At 44.6% G+C, this 19,666-nt stretch overlaps 1 protein-coding gene across 1 annotated transcript in view; it reads right to left on the bottom strand.

Moving 5' to 3' along the window:
* Positions 1 to 19,666, bottom strand: part of CADPS (calcium dependent secretion activator) — a gene marked incomplete at its 5' end in the record, with an annotated part of 471,496 nt that overhangs the window by 181,365 nt on the left and 270,465 nt on the right. The window contains 2 exons of the mRNA XM_080812815.1: positions 1,302 to 1,441; positions 8,895 to 9,006. Of these exons, the coding sequence (XP_080668941.1) occupies positions 1,302 to 1,441; positions 8,895 to 9,006 (252 nt within the window). The remainder of the gene's footprint in view (positions 1 to 1,301; positions 1,442 to 8,894; positions 9,007 to 19,666) is intronic.

The following is a 19,666-nucleotide window of genomic DNA, read 5'->3' as shown; positions in this document are numbered from 1 at the left end:
CCCTAAAACTCCAAGGCACCAAAGCTAGAATGCTGTTCTTTATTCCTCAACCACATGTTGCTGTGGTCTGCTCATCTGCTGGGGAGTGTACTTCCTGTCCTGACCGTTCCCTCCTGGACCTGTTTAAAGTCTCTATTTAAATGTCTTACTCATGGGGTGCCTGGGTGGCTCAGTGGGTTAAGCCTCTGCCTTCGGCTCACGTCATGATCTCAGGGTCCTGGGATTGAGCCCCGCATCGGGCTTTCTGCTCGGCAGGGAGCCTGCTTCTGCCTCTCTCTCTCTGCCTGCCTCTCTGCCTACTTGTGATCTCTCTCTCTGTCAAATAAACAAAAAATAAATCTTTAAAAAAAAATAAAAATAAGTGTCTTAATCAGTGGCTAGTCCCTGGTCTTGGGTTTTTACATTCCCCAAGCCTCTAGCACATAACCAACTCTCAGTTTTCATGTCAATTTTATGACTTTAAGCCATCTCATAAATGCACACACCCCAAAGAGAATTAAGATGTTTCTACTGAGCAGAGGGGCTAAGCAGAATGATACCCAGTTGGCAACTGGTACCTGCAGAATCCCTGAAAAGCAATCCACTCCCTTCCACTGGTTCGACATCCCCCCATTCGGAATTATATGGCCCAACTTCTCTCCAAGTGACCACATTTACTGAGATAGTGGGGTCCAAGCAGTTTAATAGGCCATGGCATATACCCAGTTGTCAATAAACATTTTCTGTACAAATCACTGATCTGTGAAATGAAACTTACTTTACTTATTCTTTTTATGCTACTTGAAATCACTTAATTGTTCATGCCTCTCAACCTTAAGAAACTGAAGGTGATCATACATTTTTTATGTTTTGGTCATTTATTTGAAGACTACACCAAACACTAACACTGATTCAATGTGAATTGAACGTCTGAATATCGCCTGTGGCACTTGCTCACGTCTCTTGGACGTGGTTGTTAACAAAGATGCAAGCGGAAGATACACAGTCTGAAAGATCTAGATGCCACTGAAGAGGTACATGAAGTCAGTAAAACCTCCTGAACCAGAACCACCCAGCATGCTTCTGGGAACATTTTGAATTGTTCTGGAAATCCTATTAGAAAAGAAGGAAATTATTCTATCTGGAGAGCACAAATGCACACGCAGTAATCGTAAGAACTGAGGAAGTTTATAGTAATCTCTCATGAATCCTTTCTATTTCCTTCCATGTACTTCCCTGAAGACAGTTTTTCTTTTTAGAAAATATTTTAGGAAACAGATGGAGATCTCCCTAAAACTACCACTCAGAGAAGAAACACTTACCCAGAATGCTTCATGTTCTGAGGCTTATCCATTCGGACAGCAAGTTTGATTTTGAGGTCTTGATCCGGGCAGTTTTTGGAGACTGTCATTTTGTGCCACTCTGACTGTTTGGGGCTGTTTGGGGTGGGATGGAGAATAACCTGTAGAGAAAAAGGACAATGATCTTAGCCAGAAAATGGAAACCTGGTCATGGGCGTGTTTTTAATAGATGAGAAACTTTGCTGCTGAGAAGCTGAGTGTCTTGTCCAGCTGCCATAGCTAAGGGCTTTTAAATAAAGCAGAACCCTGGATATCAGACTCCTATCCAAGGCTCTGTCTACCAGCCGTGTCTGCCTCTTGCCAAGCAGCCCAGCTCGAAGACAGAAATGGTTTTCTATTGCCCTCTTATCTCTCTCTCCCTGGCTAATTCAGTAAAAGTCGAGATCAACGGTTTCTGTGATACAGTTTTTGCATTTTTCCTAAAATTCCAAAGTCCTAAAGCAACCCGGAATGGACGATGTTCACACACGATTCTCTCCCTGTAAGAACACGGATGCACAAAGGAAGAAATATCCTTACACGTCAGGGAACCTCTCTCCCACTCGTCTTTCCACTCCTCAGGGTTCCTTCCCCTGTTTCAGGAGGAGGAAGGCCGCAGGGGAAAATGGAAGGGACTTTATGGGAGGGATGAGAAATGCGAGACCTACGCAAGGGAAGGGTCTTGCTGACACTCACACATTGGCACAGCATTTCGCCAGAACGTGGCATCTCTGTCACGCAACACCGACTCTGTCCGGGCCAGAAAGGCATCAGACACAGCGGGAAGGATGGGCTCTTCGAAAGTGTCTTTCACTGTGTGCTTCAGAGACGCCACTCCCAACGGGAGCCTCCTGCTTGGTCCTCACTGCTTCCGGGGCCGGAAGTGGGGCAAGGAGTGGGTAACTCAGCACACCCCCTTCTTCATTTTGCTACCTGAATTTTCAAGAGCCACATGGGATCTGAGGAACATGCACTGTTCCTCAGGAGTGAACGACGTGGCAAATCCCCTCAGCTGAGGGAACAGGCACTAAATATAGGCGCAACAAAAGCTGGGCTTGTTAAGATTTGCTTTCGTGGTGACAGCGTGCCCTGGTTTGTTGCCTGTGGGCTTCGGCTGTTTTCACAGCAGCTATTTTCTTTCGGTGCTGGGGAAGGCAGCCTCTCTCCCGGGTTCCTCACCCCTCCGCAAGGGACAGGAGAGGTTTGGAGTCTCAGAGGCCGACAACCCGGCCTTACCATAAGCCTGGCTCGTGGGGCTGGGCGGGAGCAGAGGGCTTCTCGCGAGAGCTCGCGGGGTGGGTGTGAGCTGAAGGCTTCTCGCGAGAGCTCAGGAAGGGCGGGAGAGCTGGGTGGAAACATAAAATCGGCGGCTCTGAGGTGTCTTGTTTGTGCTGATTTTTCACTCCTCGTTCCAGGCCTGACCATTTCCACGCTCCCCCCCATTACATCCTCTGTCTCTGATGGAAAAAAATTGATCCATTTTTGCTAAACGCAAAATTTGGGTCTTCTCAACGTCTTAGGACAGGATTGAAATAGGAGGCCTGATTTTTCAGACCTGAGGCGGCCAAAGATTTTTTGATCACGCCCTATGCCGGCAGAATTCGTTGACCCAGTAGCCCAATCTCTCTAAATACATTGCTGTCGATACAAAAATACAACACCATTGATACATAAATATAGAAAATATCATTGTATATTTATATGTTATATAAATATGTCATATTTATATTGTTTACATCATATACACTTACTTTGTATTAATATATTACATCGTTACATATACCAGAAAATATACGTAAATAGAGAAGTCTTAAAAATGAGCTAAATAGGGGCGCCTGGGTGGCTCAGTGGGTTAAAGCCTGAGCCTTTGGCTCAGGTCGTGATCCCGGGGTCCTGGAATCAAGCCCCGCATTGGGCTCTCTGCTCAGCAAGGAGCCTGGTCCCGCCCCCGCTCTGCCTGCCTCTCTGCCTACTTGCGATTTCTCTGTGTTAGATAAATAAATAAATAAATAAAATCTTAAAAAAAGAAAAAAGAGCTAAATATAAAAAGCTGTATTTTCAAGTATCTTGCTAATTGTGGTGGCTTTATACTATGATTAGCTATATTTTAAGGGCATCCTATATATTTAGGGCAAGGCTCACTGTTCATGACATTGGAAGTAAATCTCAAGTAGTCTTGTAAATCATTTCAGAATCTCTTGACTGACGTCTAGCCTATCTGATGACTTTGGCAGTGAATTTCTCTCACGACGCGGATGACAGCACGCCTGCTTAGCAGGACGGGTGTCAGCTCCACCGTTTTCATGCTGTTTGCCAGGGATGCAATACTAGCATCATCCTAAGATGATAGCACTTCTGTAGGAATCTTTGCAGGCCACTTACTCATTCTGCGAGGGTTAATTTAGTTAAAATTCTATCACCAAGTGGATTAACTGACATAACTGGTGCCAGCGAAGTATAATATGTTGTAGGATGCTGGGGGCAAGGAAGTCAGGGTGCCGCTGGGCAGCGGGGACCTCTCCCTCCCCTCAAGGGAATGCCTGTCCCTATATGTCTCTCTATATGGTGTTCCATTTCCTGAGACCCCTGCTTTCGGGAGATGGGGAGAGGGGCTGCTGCTGATCCCAGGGACGTGGACACTGTCTCCTGAGCTAGTTTGGCCTGAGGGGTTGGGGAGCGGGGTTGATATGCTGGGAAGCCAGGAGGGGGAGGGGCTGGTAAGAGAAAGCCCAACCAGGGCCAGAACAGCAGCAGGCAAGGCCCTGAGCCTCCTTCTGCTCCTGCCCATTTGGCAAAATCAAAGCAGGAGCAGCGCTCTGGGCACCCGGAGCTCGTTAACAGGCCTTCCACCATATGGATTCTGGGCGTGTTTCCCACTGGCAATATGGTGTCCATTCGCCGACACAAATGACCACAGCTCATTACTGGCCCCTCCACAAAGACTTCTTCTTCCACGTGGTGGCTCCCCAGGGAGACTTCCTCTCTGGGGTGGATGGAGAGATGAGGTCACTGCAGTTCTCCTCCATCTTCATCTCCACCCTGCCATGTGCCTGACGGGTCGACGACTCCTTTGTATGTGTCAGGCCTGCTGAATTATTAGGGTCCTCCTGGGTGCACATGAGCCCTGAGCAGTCCAGACACCTCATCTGGACATTCCAGGCTGCTAATCAAGCACTTTGTCATCTCAGCCGAGGCCCATGTGTGCTGTGCTTTGATGTGGTGATGCTGATGTGGGAACACAAGCCGCTCTGTGCAGTGAGCTGCATGCCGGTCAGTCCCAGCTTCTCTCAGTTACCTGGGCACATGGGCAGGTCCTTCTGGGGTGGGGGGCTGCTGTACCCTGAGCTTTTACCTGGTTGGTCCTCTCCAAGCCTTAGCCTATATATCCTCCTTACTTCTGCATCTACCTTCGACTCCGGGAAGGCATCCCTGACCTTCAGACTGGGTTACATCCCCTTGCTGTGTGCTCCCTGGTATTCTTTAGAGACCACTTACCACATTGCACTATAATTTCTAGTTTTTATGTCTATATCCCTTAAGTTTTTTGAAGTCAGACATTTTTGCCTGTCATTATTTCCATTTGTTCTATGCATGTCACAAATGATGGTACACCATGGGCTCATAATCCTATCCCATGAACAGAAGTTTGATAATATTACAGTATTGGCAAGGGTTTAAAGAAACATTCACTTATGCCTTTTGTGGAAGTATCAATTGGCATATACTCTTTAAGGGACAATTTGGTAGTATCTGTCAAAATTCAAATTTCATTCAGCAAAACATTTTTTTGAAAACTATCCTACACATACACACACACACACATATGTGCAAAGAAATAAATTCAAGGTTATTCATTGAAGCATTGCTTATACAGACAAAGGCTGGAAACAATCTAAATATATTATGATACATCTATACATGAAATATTACACATCTGTGAAACAGGAAGCATGTCAGCATGGGCTAACATGGACTGATCTTCAAATATATTAATATTTCAAGTAAAGAACAAAGCACTATGTATACAGTAACTTCCAGTTGTGCTCACCTTTTCCTTCCTTCCTTATTCTTTCTTTTTTCTTTCTTTCTTTCTTTCGATGTATATACATATGTTTGTGTATGCTATGGTTGTACATGCTTAGACTATTGGGTGAGGAATACACAATAAAGTGAAAACAAGGTTTTTCTCTGGAAAAGCTACTTGGGCAAGGTGGGGGGAATAATTCATTTTCACTAATACCCATTAATTTTTTTTTCAGTAGATGAATTATTTCTTCAATTAAAAAGGTTGCTTAAAATGAAGCATAATGAACAAGCTAGATATTGTTGAATGAATGAATGTAGCACTGGGATTTTAAATGTGGCTGTGTCCTGCTAAGCTTGGGAACAGTTAGAGCATAGACACACTCCCTCAGGGGTACAAGAAATTGCTTCACTTTAAACAAGAAAGCAGTCATCATCAGCTGCTGCGTGTGGAGGTGCTGCCAGCAGAGGGCGCCCCAGCCGGCACAAGGACCAGCCACGCTGATTCCACCGCAACTGGGGGAAAGTTTCTTTGGTAGGAAGAGTACATTCTTTTTTTTTTTTTAAATTTATTTTTTAAAAAGATTTTATTTATTTATTTGACAGACAGAGATGACAAGCAGTCAGAGAGGCAGGCAGAGGGGGTGGGGTGGGGAAGCAGGCTCCCTGCTGAGCAGAGAGCCCCATGCGGGGCTCAATCTGAGGACCCTGGGATCATGACCTGAGCCGAAGGCAGAGGCTTTAACCCACTGAGCCACCTAGGCACCCCGGAAGAGTACATTCTTATCTGGGAAAATACATAATGGGGTTGGAGGAGAGAATGAGTTATTAAGAAATGAATAACTGTATGGGGCTGTGGCAAGCCCGTGGCCTTCCCCACAACAGTAGAGCCAAGGGTTTTATTTCTGCATAGGGACGAAGTGGTACAGTGGAAATGGCCCAGGAGATGAGTCAGCATCATCCCTGGCACATTACTTAACTCCTCTGGGCCCCAGTGCACTTGTCTGGGCAGGATGAGCAATAATTCATCAGGGTTATCATGGAGTGTCAGGGAGAGGGCTTCACTGTGTCCTCAGGACCACTCCCTGGCCCATGGCAAACGTATAGTGCCTGGGCACCACCTAACTGGGTGGATCTGGGGAAGCTTCCTGCCTTTCATGGGAATCTGTTTTCTCACCTATAAAATAAAAGGGTTTGACTAGCCCAGGGCGCTTAACTTTCCTAAGTGAAGACAGCTTTGAGAAGTTGGTGAATGCTTTGGACTCTTGTCTCCAGAAAAATGCACATATGCCCTTCCCCACCTCGACATTTGCGAAGCATTTCAAGGGGTTCCTGGATTCTGTGGAACCTTCTGTTGACTCAGGCTAAGGATTTCCGGACTTGCCACTTCTAACACTAATATCCTGGTTTGCATCCGTAATACGATTCTGGGTCAGCTCTATAGATGAAAGCCAGATTAAGTAAGTCGGCACAAAAGGATGAAAAAAGAAAGCATGCTTACTGTGTTCTTGCTGGCCTTGTTAGAAGTGTGTGCCTGTGTGCTTGTCTGCAGGTGTTCTCACCTTATTCCACTGACATACTAGGGGGCTTAGAGAGGTTGAATGTTTGGCTGAGGTTACACAGCTTTCAGGAGGAATTATGAAATCAACCAGTATGGAATGAAATGTACTGGGAGTCTCTGTGCTGGGCTCAGGGTATAGGGTAGTGAACAGAGTAGTTTAGGCTTCTATGCCCAAGGGGTTTTCATAGTCTAGTGTGGGAGACAGAAGCCAAAATTTCTGTAAATTCCTCTCTCTTTCTCTCCTTGGTGATCAAATTTAGTGGACAGGCGGCTGGGGTAGTGAATGAAGGAAGATGAGCAGTCAGGAAAGGGCTCTCTGGGGAGGGGGCAGCATCTATGTAAGGAAGGAGGCAACCTTTTGAAGAGCTAGGCAGTGGGGGGTGCTCCAGGCAGGGAGAAAGCCCTCTGATGCAGGAAAGAGTGGTTTATTCAGTGGACTGAGAATTGTCCCCAATGCTCTTGGGAATAGTGGAGGAAGGGAAATGTAGCAACAAAAGAGGCCGAGGAGGTGGGCAGAAGCCAGATCACATGAATCTTTGTAGCTGTGCTACAGAGTTGTAATTTTATTGTAAGCAATGTGGAGTGATGGAAGCATTTGAAGTCAGCAAATCTAACTTACATTCTGAAAATAATGGCTGCGTGGTGCAGAGTTGATGGCTGAGAGGTAAAAAGAAATGTCTTTATTATAATTCTCAGTGGTACTCAAAGGGATTGGGGCCTCCTTTTGGGATGTTTCAGAAATCTGGGGGACATTTTTGGTCGACAAGATAATGGTGCTGGGCTCTGTTGGTACTGTATGGTCGGGGCCCAGGGATACTACACGTCATGCAGTGAATGAGATGCTTCTCCTCAGTGAGGAATCGTCCTGCGTCTTACCCGACTTCTGAATATTCCCACTGGGTGTGAGTGGAGGTGGAAAAGCCTGTTTATAACGAACTGAGTCTGGATCTTAAATCTTCTTTACATATTGTTAAGAAGAAAACCGCAGGCATCAAAGGGTATTATTTGTTCTCAAAATGGTGCTCAGGACATAATCTAACTTCACTTACAACCTCCCCCAGAAATGTAGTCTTAACGGGTCCATCAGGAAGTTTTCGGTCAGGGCTGGTGAATCTGCCACTTGAGCCTCCTCCATCCCTCAAAGAGAGACGGGGTCATCTGTGTGATAAGACCTCTCACTTTCCCCCCTAAAGGAAAGCCACCTTGCCTAAAACAATCCTTTTCCTTTGCTGATAATTTCTCGCCCCATCCTCCTTCTACAGAAACTTTGGTTATCGTATATCTCCTTGGAGCCCCCTCTACTTGCAGAATTCATGAATCATTTAATAAGCAATTAGATCCTTAAACTTCACTCTGTTGAATTTTTGTAATTTGGAACAATATACACTCAAAAGTATTTTTGGTGCTTTTCCAGGGAAACTGAGGAAACTTTGTTACCAAGATTTGTGGGCCGTTTCAAGAAATCCATTTACTGACATTTAAGCTTCAGAGCTTCTCCACTCCGGGGCGGGTTTTGTGGCCGTGACCTTTAGAGTGGTTCACATTCCTTCTTTAGGTCTTCTAGTGCAGTTGGCCCTAAATCTTTACATTTTGAAGTTATTTTTCTTAACTCATTCCCTTTTATTTCTCCTTTATATTATGTCATTGTATTGATTTTTAAATTGTTAGATGGGTCGGTTTGTTAAATTATATAAGAATTTCACTTCAGTATAGGAGGGTCATTGCAAATCTTTGCTCTAGAGAGCATCTGGGTCTAAGGGTATGGAGAACCTCTACTCTGACTTCTGCAGCGTGCACTATTGGTAGTCCAGATTTAAAGAGGAGAAACAGAGGGTTGGAGAGGTTGAGGGACTTGCCCAAGGTGACACAGTCAATGGAGAGTAGAGCCTGTGGATTCAAACCCAAAGCTGGACCTTTCAGTACTTGGCAATGCTGCCTATAGGACCTGGGGACACCGCTCTTTGGAGCTCCTTGTGATGGGGAGCACTTACCCGTCCGAGCTCCTTGTCCTCCAAGGCCAGGACCCCTGTGCTCTCTGTGAACAGCTTCACCTTCACAGCAGGCAGTGCGTGGGTTGTCGAGAAGTCGCCCTGGGTGCCCCAGCTGCAGACAGAATCAGAAAGGTCAATGCAGAGCGGTCTGCTTTGACAATGCTAAACTCAGCTGCCTTCCTCCCGAGTAGGGGGAATGGAGGGTTAACCCGAGGCAGCACTGGCTGTCACATCCCCCTCCCCTTGCCTCCCCTCCAAAGCTGCCAGAGTGACAAAAAGTGTTAATTAACTTGTTAGGCAAATGCAAGACAGATGCTCAGAAAGTTGCCACGGGTCTTCACAGAGCACTATAAGGAATCACTTGGAATTAGCATGAAATGGAGTTGTCGAGAACTTTTCCCCATGCATTTGCTATCCTTACAAACGATTTCAGGATTAGCACAAATATTTCCTTGTATCCTTTGAATCCCTAGTTCTTGGAAACTGCAGTTCTAGATGTTGAGACAGGGCTTCATTTGGTCAGAGCCAACACCTGACTTTAAAATGCGATATCAGTAGCTGTGGGGAGGTTGGGGGGAGCCCATTTTTTCTAGTATTCAAAGATGAGCTGAATAGAAGAATGGATGGAACTCAAAGAAGTGGAAGGTAGAAGGAGGAAAAGAGGGAAATGTCCTTCCCCACTGGTCTGTGGGAATCTGAGTCTTAGATCTCCTCAGAGCAAAGGGTTGCTTAACTAGCATCTGGGTGGGGTGCCAGGTAGGGCGGACACAAACCTCTGATGGTTGCCTCAGTTGGGGCTTTTCCTCTACTCATCACTGTTATCACAGAGCCCTACTATCTGTTCTGTACCTGCCATCAGTGTGGTCTTCCAGAAGTGTCCACTGGATTGCACTGAGCCCCCAGGGTGAAATCCAGACTCCTGTGTATAGTCTCCCACTTGCCTGCTCCATCTGGGGGTTTGGATTGCACTGGGCTCCCAGTGTGCACTCCAGACCTCGTGCGTGTAGTCTCCTGCTCGCCCACTCCTACCTGTGCCACCTCAGGGCCCCTCCAGGCATGCCCTGTTGGCAATGCTTCTCCCCACCTAACTGCCTCTTCAGAGCCCAGCTTCAATAACACCTTCCCATCCCTGGTCTCCCAGTCTAAATGTGGGCCAGTGTTAAACTCTCTGGAACACACTGTTTCATTTTCTGTCCTAGCAATCAATGGATTTGTAATTACTTATTTCTGTGTGATTGTTCAACAGCTGAATCCTCTGATAGGGTGTTTTTTGCTTATGTTGCATACTTAGCATAGTGCTTAGCACATAGAACACACTTAAGAAATATTTGGTGAATAAATAAGTGAGGCTAAATATACATTCTTTTACAGAACTAGGAAACAGGAATAGATATAATTTTGTATAGAAGTTTTTTTTTCCCCTTTAGCTTTATATGGTGGCTAATGTTCATACTGTAAATTATACGTTAAAATATTATTTTTAATGACCCTATAATATATAGTTCCTTATAGGTATATCATAATTTATTTAACCATTGTTCTATTATTGAGATGGGGCTGGACATGACTTTTTAAACTTCATCTTTGATTATTTCCTTGGGCAATATCAAAAAACATTATGCTGCTCTTATAATGCTGCAGGAATTCTGCTCATCAATGAACACTTTCAAGTCTTGGGACACCGATTCCCAAAATGCTTTCCACAAAGGTGGCAACCTTTGTCCCAGCATCTGGGAATGAGTGCAAATCACAGGGCTTCTTGCCTTCACGGGGTGCCCCTATTCACTTTTTCCTCTGGCTTACTTTGTCTTTGGTGATTTCATGGGCATTTCTTTGACAAATAGCAGGCTTGAATATATTATTGTTTGTTGGTTGTATTTCTTCTTTTGTGAATGATAGAAATGACTTCTAGTCTCCATGTTGTGCTCAAATAAATCCTGTTGATTAAACTCAAGGATGTGAGGAATCCAGAGAAGGCTGACAAGATAGCACCAAAAAAAAAAAAAATGGAGGTAAGGAGGAGCCCAGATTGGGACCCAAGGGATAAAAAGTCATTGAGGAAACCCAACAGTCATGACTGAGAAAGGGAGAAGACATGCAAAAGGACAGGAGACAGAATAAGAAACAAGTTCCAAACACAACAGCACAATGTTAGGTGTACAGATAGAAGCTCCTAATTTTGGTCATCAGCTACTGCAGAAGGCTCCTAAAACAGGGACTTAATTTACTAGCAAAAGCAACATGACAAAGTATAGGGTTTTGAATCAGACACCTTTATTTCAAATCATGGTTAGTCATTTACGAACTGTAGGACTTAAGGCAAGTAACCAATGTCCCTGTTCCTCAGAATGCTCATCTATAAAGAGGCCTCATTTCAGAGTAGTGAAGTAATAAAGATAAATAAAAATAAGATAAAGATAAATAAATAAAAGTAAGGATAAAAAAATAAAAAGTAAATAGTAACAGGCTTGAAAGAGCATGAGAACCCAACAAGTTGTGGCTACCTTTCCTCCCCAAGATAAGGATATGTAAGATATGTTCTAGTAATTGTGATGATCACTTCTATTTTGTGTTATCCATTCAAAACATATTAAGAATCTATGACGTTGCCTTCCTACTATACAATGTAAGTAGTAAGACAGTTATTATCACCCCCATTTCACAGATGAGAAAACTGAGAAGAAACTCAAGATCTTGCCCCTTTTATTCCAGTGAATTTTGACCAAGCTTTCTAGAACCCAAATCCCTTAATTCCCATGTTACAGCTCTCCCTGCTGATACTGTCATAATTATCAATAATTAGCCATATTGGCAAAAACCATGATCATTAATTTACTCTTTGTGATGAATTATGCTATTAATGTCTTTGGGCATTTATCATGATCAGTCATGGAGATGAGGAAGATTCCTTCTGGAAACCAAAAAAGAGTTCTGGAATGAGATGCCTTTACACCAAGCCACAAAGAGGCCTTGATCGCAGCGTCCTAGGGGTTCCCCACACTGTGTCTCTATGATACTCTTGTTGGGACTCATTTGTAGGGTTTTTTCTGGCCTGCTCAGTAGGCACTAACTCAGTCTGCCTGGACCCCTCCTGCTACCGGAGGACGCTCAGCTCATCAGACATTCAACATGACTCAGACTGTGAGGCAGAGTGAGGCCTTCATCCTGTCAGCTGGATGCAATTCAAGCCACTGGAGGCTGCCCTGACGGCCCAGTCCCTTTGGATACTGAGGCTTTCCCTTCCCCCCAGACCTGCAGCTGTGCTTTTGGCTTCCCACCATGATCCTTGGCTCACCTCAAGTTTTTAGGTCACTGCTGAGTCCTGATTTATCCATCGGATCTCAAAATGGCAGCCTGGCCCAGTGAAGCAGGCCAAAAGAGAAAAGTCTCCCATCTAATCGGGATGGGCTATGTCATTTTCAAGGCCTGTGCAAAATGAAAATGTGGGGCTCCTTCTTCAAAAAGCAGGAGGAAGTGCCACGAAAGGTGCTAAAATAAAGAGTCTCTCTTTCTCAGAGTAGTTCTGCTCAAATGTGTGCTCCACTGTTCCACTGAACTTCACTTAACAAACAGGTTCAAGGATAAAGTAATTAATGTCAAGATGACAATGCAGAGCATTAAACCAAACATTGGTCCGAGTATAGTGCCTGTGTAGTTGCATGAGTCACAAGTCCCTGAATAAGGTTGTGGGTTCAATGACACCCAGTCTGTTTAGCTGGGACTGAGGATGGGTGATGCAGTGGAAATTGACTGTCACTGGTGTTGACATAAACCTTCACCCTTGACTATAGTCCTTGGACTTTGTAAAAGAATGACTGCTGACTTCCTTTTGTAGATGCTTCCTATTCATAGAAGACCCAGGGAGATTTAATTATAAGCACTCTTTCCTGTCCCTGTCCCCTTTGAAAAAAAAAGTCATAGAAATGTCCACTCTTTCTCTTTTTCCAGCCGCAGAGAGACCTCCCTTTACAACAAACACCTAATATTTATTCAGAGATTACTATGTGCTAGGCACAAATTCCTCTCTCGAAAGTGTTACTCAAGCATACATGCATTTTACTTTTTTAAGTCCTCTTGGCCATCCTGTGAAATGCTTATAATGGTTACTCTCACAGTCCCAGACAAGAAACTCAGACTCAGACAGGCTATAATGTGTCCAGGATGACACACAAGGAGCAAATGGCAGTCTGACTTCACAACCCAAACTCAACCACGTCACCATACGCCCTTCCTCTCACGTTCCACCAACTCACTGCTCTGTGTCTTGATCATGTTAAATCAGTTACCTCTAACTCAAAGAGAGAGTTCTGTCTCAGGACTGATAGGACTCCGGGCCACTAAGGCTTCTCAGTTTAGATTTATTTCATATGTTCCATCTACTTCGCAGAGGGCTACCTACCCTATAGACAAATTAGTCAGTGGTGCAAGCATCCAAAGTCTTGGCCTTTGGAGAGGCCACACATCATTAAATGGATCTATTTCTCAATGTTGTATTCTTCTCTGCTCATTTCTTTTGCTTTGTGGTGCACTGACTGTGGTTATTTATTATTTTTTTAAGATTTTACTTATTTATTTGACAGACAGAGATCACAAGTAGGCAGAGCGGCAGGCAGAGAGAGAGGAGAAAGCAGGCTCTCCACGGAGCAGAGAGCCCAATGCAGGGCTCGGTCCCAGGACCCTGGGATCATGACCTGAGCCGAAGGCAGAGGCTTTAACCCACTGAGCCACCCAGGCGCCCCCTGACTGTGGTTATTAAGATGGATACCTCTTCTTAAAAGTCTCCCAGAACTGAAATACAATTGCAGTTTGATTTCATATAGTATCAAGACCAGAGCTTGACACTATTTATTGTAAGCAGCAGTCAGGGATGTTAACGAACTTCTTTCTGAACACAAGTAGATAAAGTAAAGAGGGTGTCTCCCTCTTTTGTGACCTCATCATATCTGCTGGTATAATCACACCTTACAGCTAGCTCACAGAAAACCTAAAAATAGTCACCAATTAGCAAGTGCTTAAAGTTTGCCTGGCCCCGGGCTGAGTGCTTTTCATGGATTATCTCATTTAATCCTTCTGACTGCTCTATGAGGCATAGTCTGTTATTATCCCCACTTTATAAATGGAGAAACTAGGACTTGGGGAGGTTAAGTAACTGGACCATGGTTTCAAACTGTCACAGAGCCATGCTTCAAATGCATAGGGTTTCTGACCCCAGAGCCGATGCATGAAACCATAGAGCTTCACTGCCTCTCTGTAACTCATAAGACAGTATCATAGTATAGTCTGACAATTATCTTTGTGTGTATCTGGCTGTCTCTCCAGGTAATGAACACCTCAGGGGCCGGGAGCATGGCATAACTTTTTTTTTTTTTTTTTAATCTTTTGCACCAAGCACAGGGCCTGGCACAAAACAAATACTTATTTAATGACTAGGAAGAATTGACAAATTCAGAATAATCATGTCACCAAATTCAGGGGATTGTGGAGGAGACATGTGACATTTGGGATAACCAAGGGTATGACTCCCTCCTTTATGCAAAACTGAGACCTTTATCTCCTTAGAGATAAGAGGATTTTTAGGAGGACACCAACTCTCTGCAGCCCATGCTGAGCCTGGCAGCATGCACTGGAGACCCAGCAGACCAAGGAGGGTTAACTCATGAGGCCAAGGGCTGGCAGCAATGAGAATGCCAATGGTATGAGGCTGGAAAGTGCCGCCAAGTCATAAAATAAACTATTATCATCGCTTCTGGTCTTTCTAGCCATCAGCACATAAACACAGACTCTAGAAAGGCAATCACTCAGAGTGGCACCTCCAAATGTAAAGGAACACATATTGAGACACGTCAGTCTGTTTCAAACCAAGTACCTTTTATAAGAGGGTAGGGAATAAATACAGGAACAGTCCAGCTGACGAACCTACATGCTCTCTGTGGCCCTGGGTGAAACTCTGACTTCTCCTGCTTTAGGGATCATACCTCTAATTAGCCCTTCATTTCCTTCTTCATTTAGAAAACACTTCCTGCATGTCCTACCATGTGCAAGTCACTGTGTTAGGAGCTGCTGTGGATCCAGCACAGGTGAAGGGGAAGGAGACATCAGTACTCAGGGATATTGTGTTTTACCTGCAGAGATATCTAATGCAGAAATGATAAACCTCATTAGAGTGAGTTTGAGCCTTGATTTTCACATCTTTAATTAGGGATAAGAATAGTACTGACCCCAGAGGATTGATGGATGAATAACCAGGAGATAAGCTATTGTATATACACTGCTCAACTCAGTACCCAGCACTTGGAAAACACTAAAAAAATATGTCTTTCACTGTAGGACTATAGACCAGGGGTTAGTAAACTCCGTCCCAGGGGCCAAGTCTAGCCAAATACCAGCTTACGTACAGCTGATGAGCTAGGAATGGTTTTTCCATTTTTAAATGACTGAAAATCATCGAAAGAAGAATGTTTTGTAGCATATGAAAATTACATGAAATTAAAATTTTAATGCCCATCAATAAAGTTTTATTAGGACACAGCTATATTCACCCCATACCATACATACCACCCATGCTGCTTTTGCACTTCAAAGGCAGAGCGGAGTAGTTACGGCAGAGACCATCTGGCCAACAAGCCTAAATTATTTACTTTCTGGTCCGTTATAGAAAAAGCATGCTGATCCCTGATAGACACAGTGAAATTGCTGGTTCAATCTAACAGGGATACTTTTATTTTCATTAGCAGATCAGAAGGAAGTAGGCTCACTGGAGCACATCCACGAAGATAAACGGTAAGCATGCACTTACAAGGACAGCTCAGCCCATGGTGATTCCATTTGTGGCTCTAAATTCCTCATGGAGCTCTCTCCAGCACTCTCAGTGTATTGGGAAATTGGGGATTGCATATCATAGCATTTCAGACACGTGGTGCCCAAATGCTGCTTCCAGACCCACCTGAGCTGGCTGACTCATTTTGTCACACTACATCATTATTAATAGCAAATAATAAACATGAGTAGCAGATAATTCATATTTTGGGGGGCTGGGGATGACTTTTAAAGTCACAGCACATTATTTCTCCAAACTTATTCCATAGTGCCGCTGCTTTGAAACGGAGCACTTTGATCTAGGGGAGAAAATAAGGGAGAGGACTATGCTCGGGTAGAGGGAAGGAGAAATCCACCGCAAAGCAACCTTCTACTGTGTGTTTGGAGAGCATCTGCTTCATTGCAGTCCCATCTCTGTTTACTATTTAAAGCCTCTTATTTGCGGAAGCCTCCTTAGACCATATGTTATCAACAAATGTTGCTAATCAAATACACACAGTAATTTTCATTAGAATTTCCTCATCCCCCCTCCCCCCATGAACAAAAAACAACATTTGCCACAAAGGGAATATACCTCCCAAAATGACAGTAAACATCCACCACAAACCTTTGACAACAGAGTGATATTTACAAATGCATATGTGAATAAGCCAAGACAACACATCCACTTTAGGCAAATAAGGACCCTTGGAGAATTGGATTTTGTGCAGGTTGGTCTTGGGGGATGATGTCATTAGTTGCCATGGCAATGCTCAGCATAAGGCCATAATTCATGCCACGGAGACAGGATTTGCATTTATTCAAGGTATATGGCTCATGTGAGCTGAGTGTTAAATTGGTGTGGTTCTTAAAATTAACTGTGAGCTTTAACAAGGGAGAACTGCCATTTCAGGGAATGAAAGTGCCTTGGTCCCGTTGCTAAGAGGGAAAGTTAATAATTGCCTGGAGACAACTGCATTAAAATCTTCTGGCTTGCCTTTCAGGCAGACTGCATGATATTCTACGCCAAGCGAATCAATTGTGCCATCACAGTGTGTCTCATGGAAACTAATTGATAGGATGTGATTCGGGCCTCTTAATGTACCAGAAAAGCTAAACTACCTCTTATCTACATAAATGAGGCATTTGCCTTGTAGAAATTGGGTTGTCTGCAAGGCGGAGAGATGAAGGCTCTGGCTCGTCTACTTGACATTTCCACTGGAATGTCTCCTCTCCAGGAATCTGAAATCAAATGTACCCAAACCTCGGCTTTCACTTTCTCTCTCACATCTGTTCCTCTAAGGCTTCCCTGCCTTAGCCAAAGGAACTGCCAGTTACCCAGACTTCACTCTTGTCTTCTCATCACCCCTCGTCCACTTCGTAGTCAGCAGGTCTTTCATACCTCCTACATTTATCACACATTGCCACGGAGGAAAATAAATCCAAAGAGGGAGGTTGGAAGAGACAGGAAGAGGGTGGGCCAGCGGGTTGTTAGCAGAAGTGATGGAAGCAGAGGCTTGCAATGTGCTTGAGTGGTGGGGCTAACACTCCAGTGCCTTGGTCATCATCAGAAGCAGAGCCTTCTCTGGGGAGCTATTATCGCTCCAGGCTGCATCCAAGATGCAGGAACAGGCCTGAGCCCAACCCATGGTGAGGAGCCAAGACCAACCAAACCCACATCTTGAAGCAGTGAAGTAGAGCCACCCAGCTGAGCCTGGCATGAATCAGCCAACCCCCATCAATTTGCCCATGAGTGAAGGAAATAAATGACTATGATTTTAAGCCATTGGGTTTTCAGATGGTTTGTTATGGAGTAATGGCCAACTGATACAGTACCTCTGTTTGATACTTAATCACATCATCCTCGCTCTACTCTGTTTTCTATAGTTTGGTCTGGAGTCTTCAGGTTGAAGAGCATATGCTGGAGAACCCAGATGTATCTTGTAGTCCTTTCATACTATTAAAAAGTCTATTGCAACCACTCAATAAATGCCTGCCTCATGACCTTGCTGTCTTGGAAAAAATAGTTCCCAGCTCACACGTCCTCAGAAAATAGGCTCCCTGTTTGCCAGTCTCTCCACAGTGTGAGAATTGGACTGAGGTCTGATTGTGCTGGCTAAGGCTGCCAAAAGCACGGTCCGGGTCCCCTAACGAGCCAGAGTGTCAACACCTCCCAAGACCAAGGCAGGCAGCCAATGTCTCTCAAACCACTTGCAGTCAAGTGCTCCTAGAGGAAGCCCTCGGCACATCAAAGGTGCCCCCGCTCGAGCCTCCCGCGTGGAAAGCAATGACCATGAAGCCAACTTCAGCTGCACTGGAGTGCCCCCAGCATTTGTGGCTCTGACTGAGTGGACACCCAAGCTGTGGTGGGCACATAGAGGCAGATTTGAGGGGGTCAGGCACAGCCATTCAGAGGTTTGGCTGTCCTCCATGCAGCCGGCCCCATCCTGTGAGACCTCCCAGGTGTCTTTGATGGAGGGGATTATCGGAACTGTTGTTGGTTTTGCTTTCATGGGCTGGATTCCCGTTATCCCATAGAGAAGGATCCTTGAGGACACTGTTGTGAGCCATGCTTTTCTCTTCCCCTGGGACTGGTTTGTGGATTTGTTCTTTTTTTCCCCCTCTGTTTCACATTTATGAGAAACCACTGGGAGTGGTCATGAATGCCAGGAGTCTCAAAGGGAATTGGTGAATGGGCCAGCTGGCCAAATGCCCCTCAGTATGAACTGAAGGCTGAAAGCGTTGGGGAAATTGCTCTTGAAGCCAAAGGTATGGCATTGGCCCAATCTGGAGCCAGAGAATTGTCCTTCAAAAATGATTTAAAAAATGACAAATCCGAGTTGTAGAGAACTATCACCACTGCTCAAGCCATCTGGATCATCTCTTCTGATACCATCTCAGTAGAGAGAAAATACCACCCATAATTCCAGGAAAATTTGGCTCTCCTTGCAGGGGCCACCAGGGTCCTCCACAGGGCCTAGCTACTCTTTTTTTGGGATCCCCACCCACATAATGTTAAACATGCTAAAGGTATATCTTGTAAAAAATATATAAAAAAACTGGATGAAAGTTGAATTGAATTGCAATTGACTAGTGGATATAGGTTAAATTTAGAAGACATTTAATGCAATATTATTTTTGATTTTGAAGTTATCTTTAAGAGTTAATCCATTCCCTTTTGAGGTTTTAATGGTTTCCTAGGCTCTTGAACACTATTTGGGCCCAGGCACTGTACCTACTTGAGTCTAGTGAAGAAGATGACTGCAAGGCCAGATGTCTTGGGCCCAGGTGTAACTAAAATGTCATGACTGGCACTGGTTTCACTCTGAAATAATAAATTTGAAGGCTCACCAATTGATAAGAGCCAGAATTAACTATAATTTCCTTCAATTCTAACTTGCACACATTTCTAATAAAAATCAGTTTTATGTCCTCTCCCCAGGTAAAGAAAGTGGACAGATATTTCTGCCACACATTTCCACCTGTAAAGTCTGCATACTCTCCTGTCTCAGTACTAGGGAGACGTAAACTTCCAGGAAAGCGCTCAACCAAGCGTACCTGGAATGCCCACTGCGAGGGTCCCTCATTCAGCTCGGGACTGTTTTCTCACTTGCTATGGATTTGATGGTTACAAAACTCGTCTTCTTTAACTCCCTGGGTGGATAACAGTTGTAAAAACCTTTTAGTGCTTCTAAGGCTCTTACAAGTGTTAGTTAGCTTTCCATAGTGGAGACTTTTTTGGGGGGGGGGTTGGGTTCTTCCTGCATCCTTCCTTCCCTGTTTAGAGATGTGTGCAAGGCATACAACGAACTGCATTTGGAACTCGTCAGATTCTGAGTGCCCCTCAATTCCTGTTGTTCCCCCTTGTCAGGTGCTCAGCTTTGCTTTTTATGGTTTCCACCTCATTTAGGCTCAGTGCTTGGGAAGTCGAGTGGCAGAAGACGAAGCCAGGTGGCGCTTCTGAGAAAAATCTGAAG

Source organism: Martes martes, assembly GCF_963455335.1.
Source record: "Martes martes genome assembly, chromosome: 1".
In the NCBI taxonomy this organism is placed as follows: Eukaryota; Metazoa; Chordata; class Mammalia; order Carnivora; family Mustelidae; genus Martes; species Martes martes.
The sequence above is the reverse complement of the archived record's forward strand: the minus strand, read 5'-3'. Positions and strand labels throughout refer to the sequence as shown.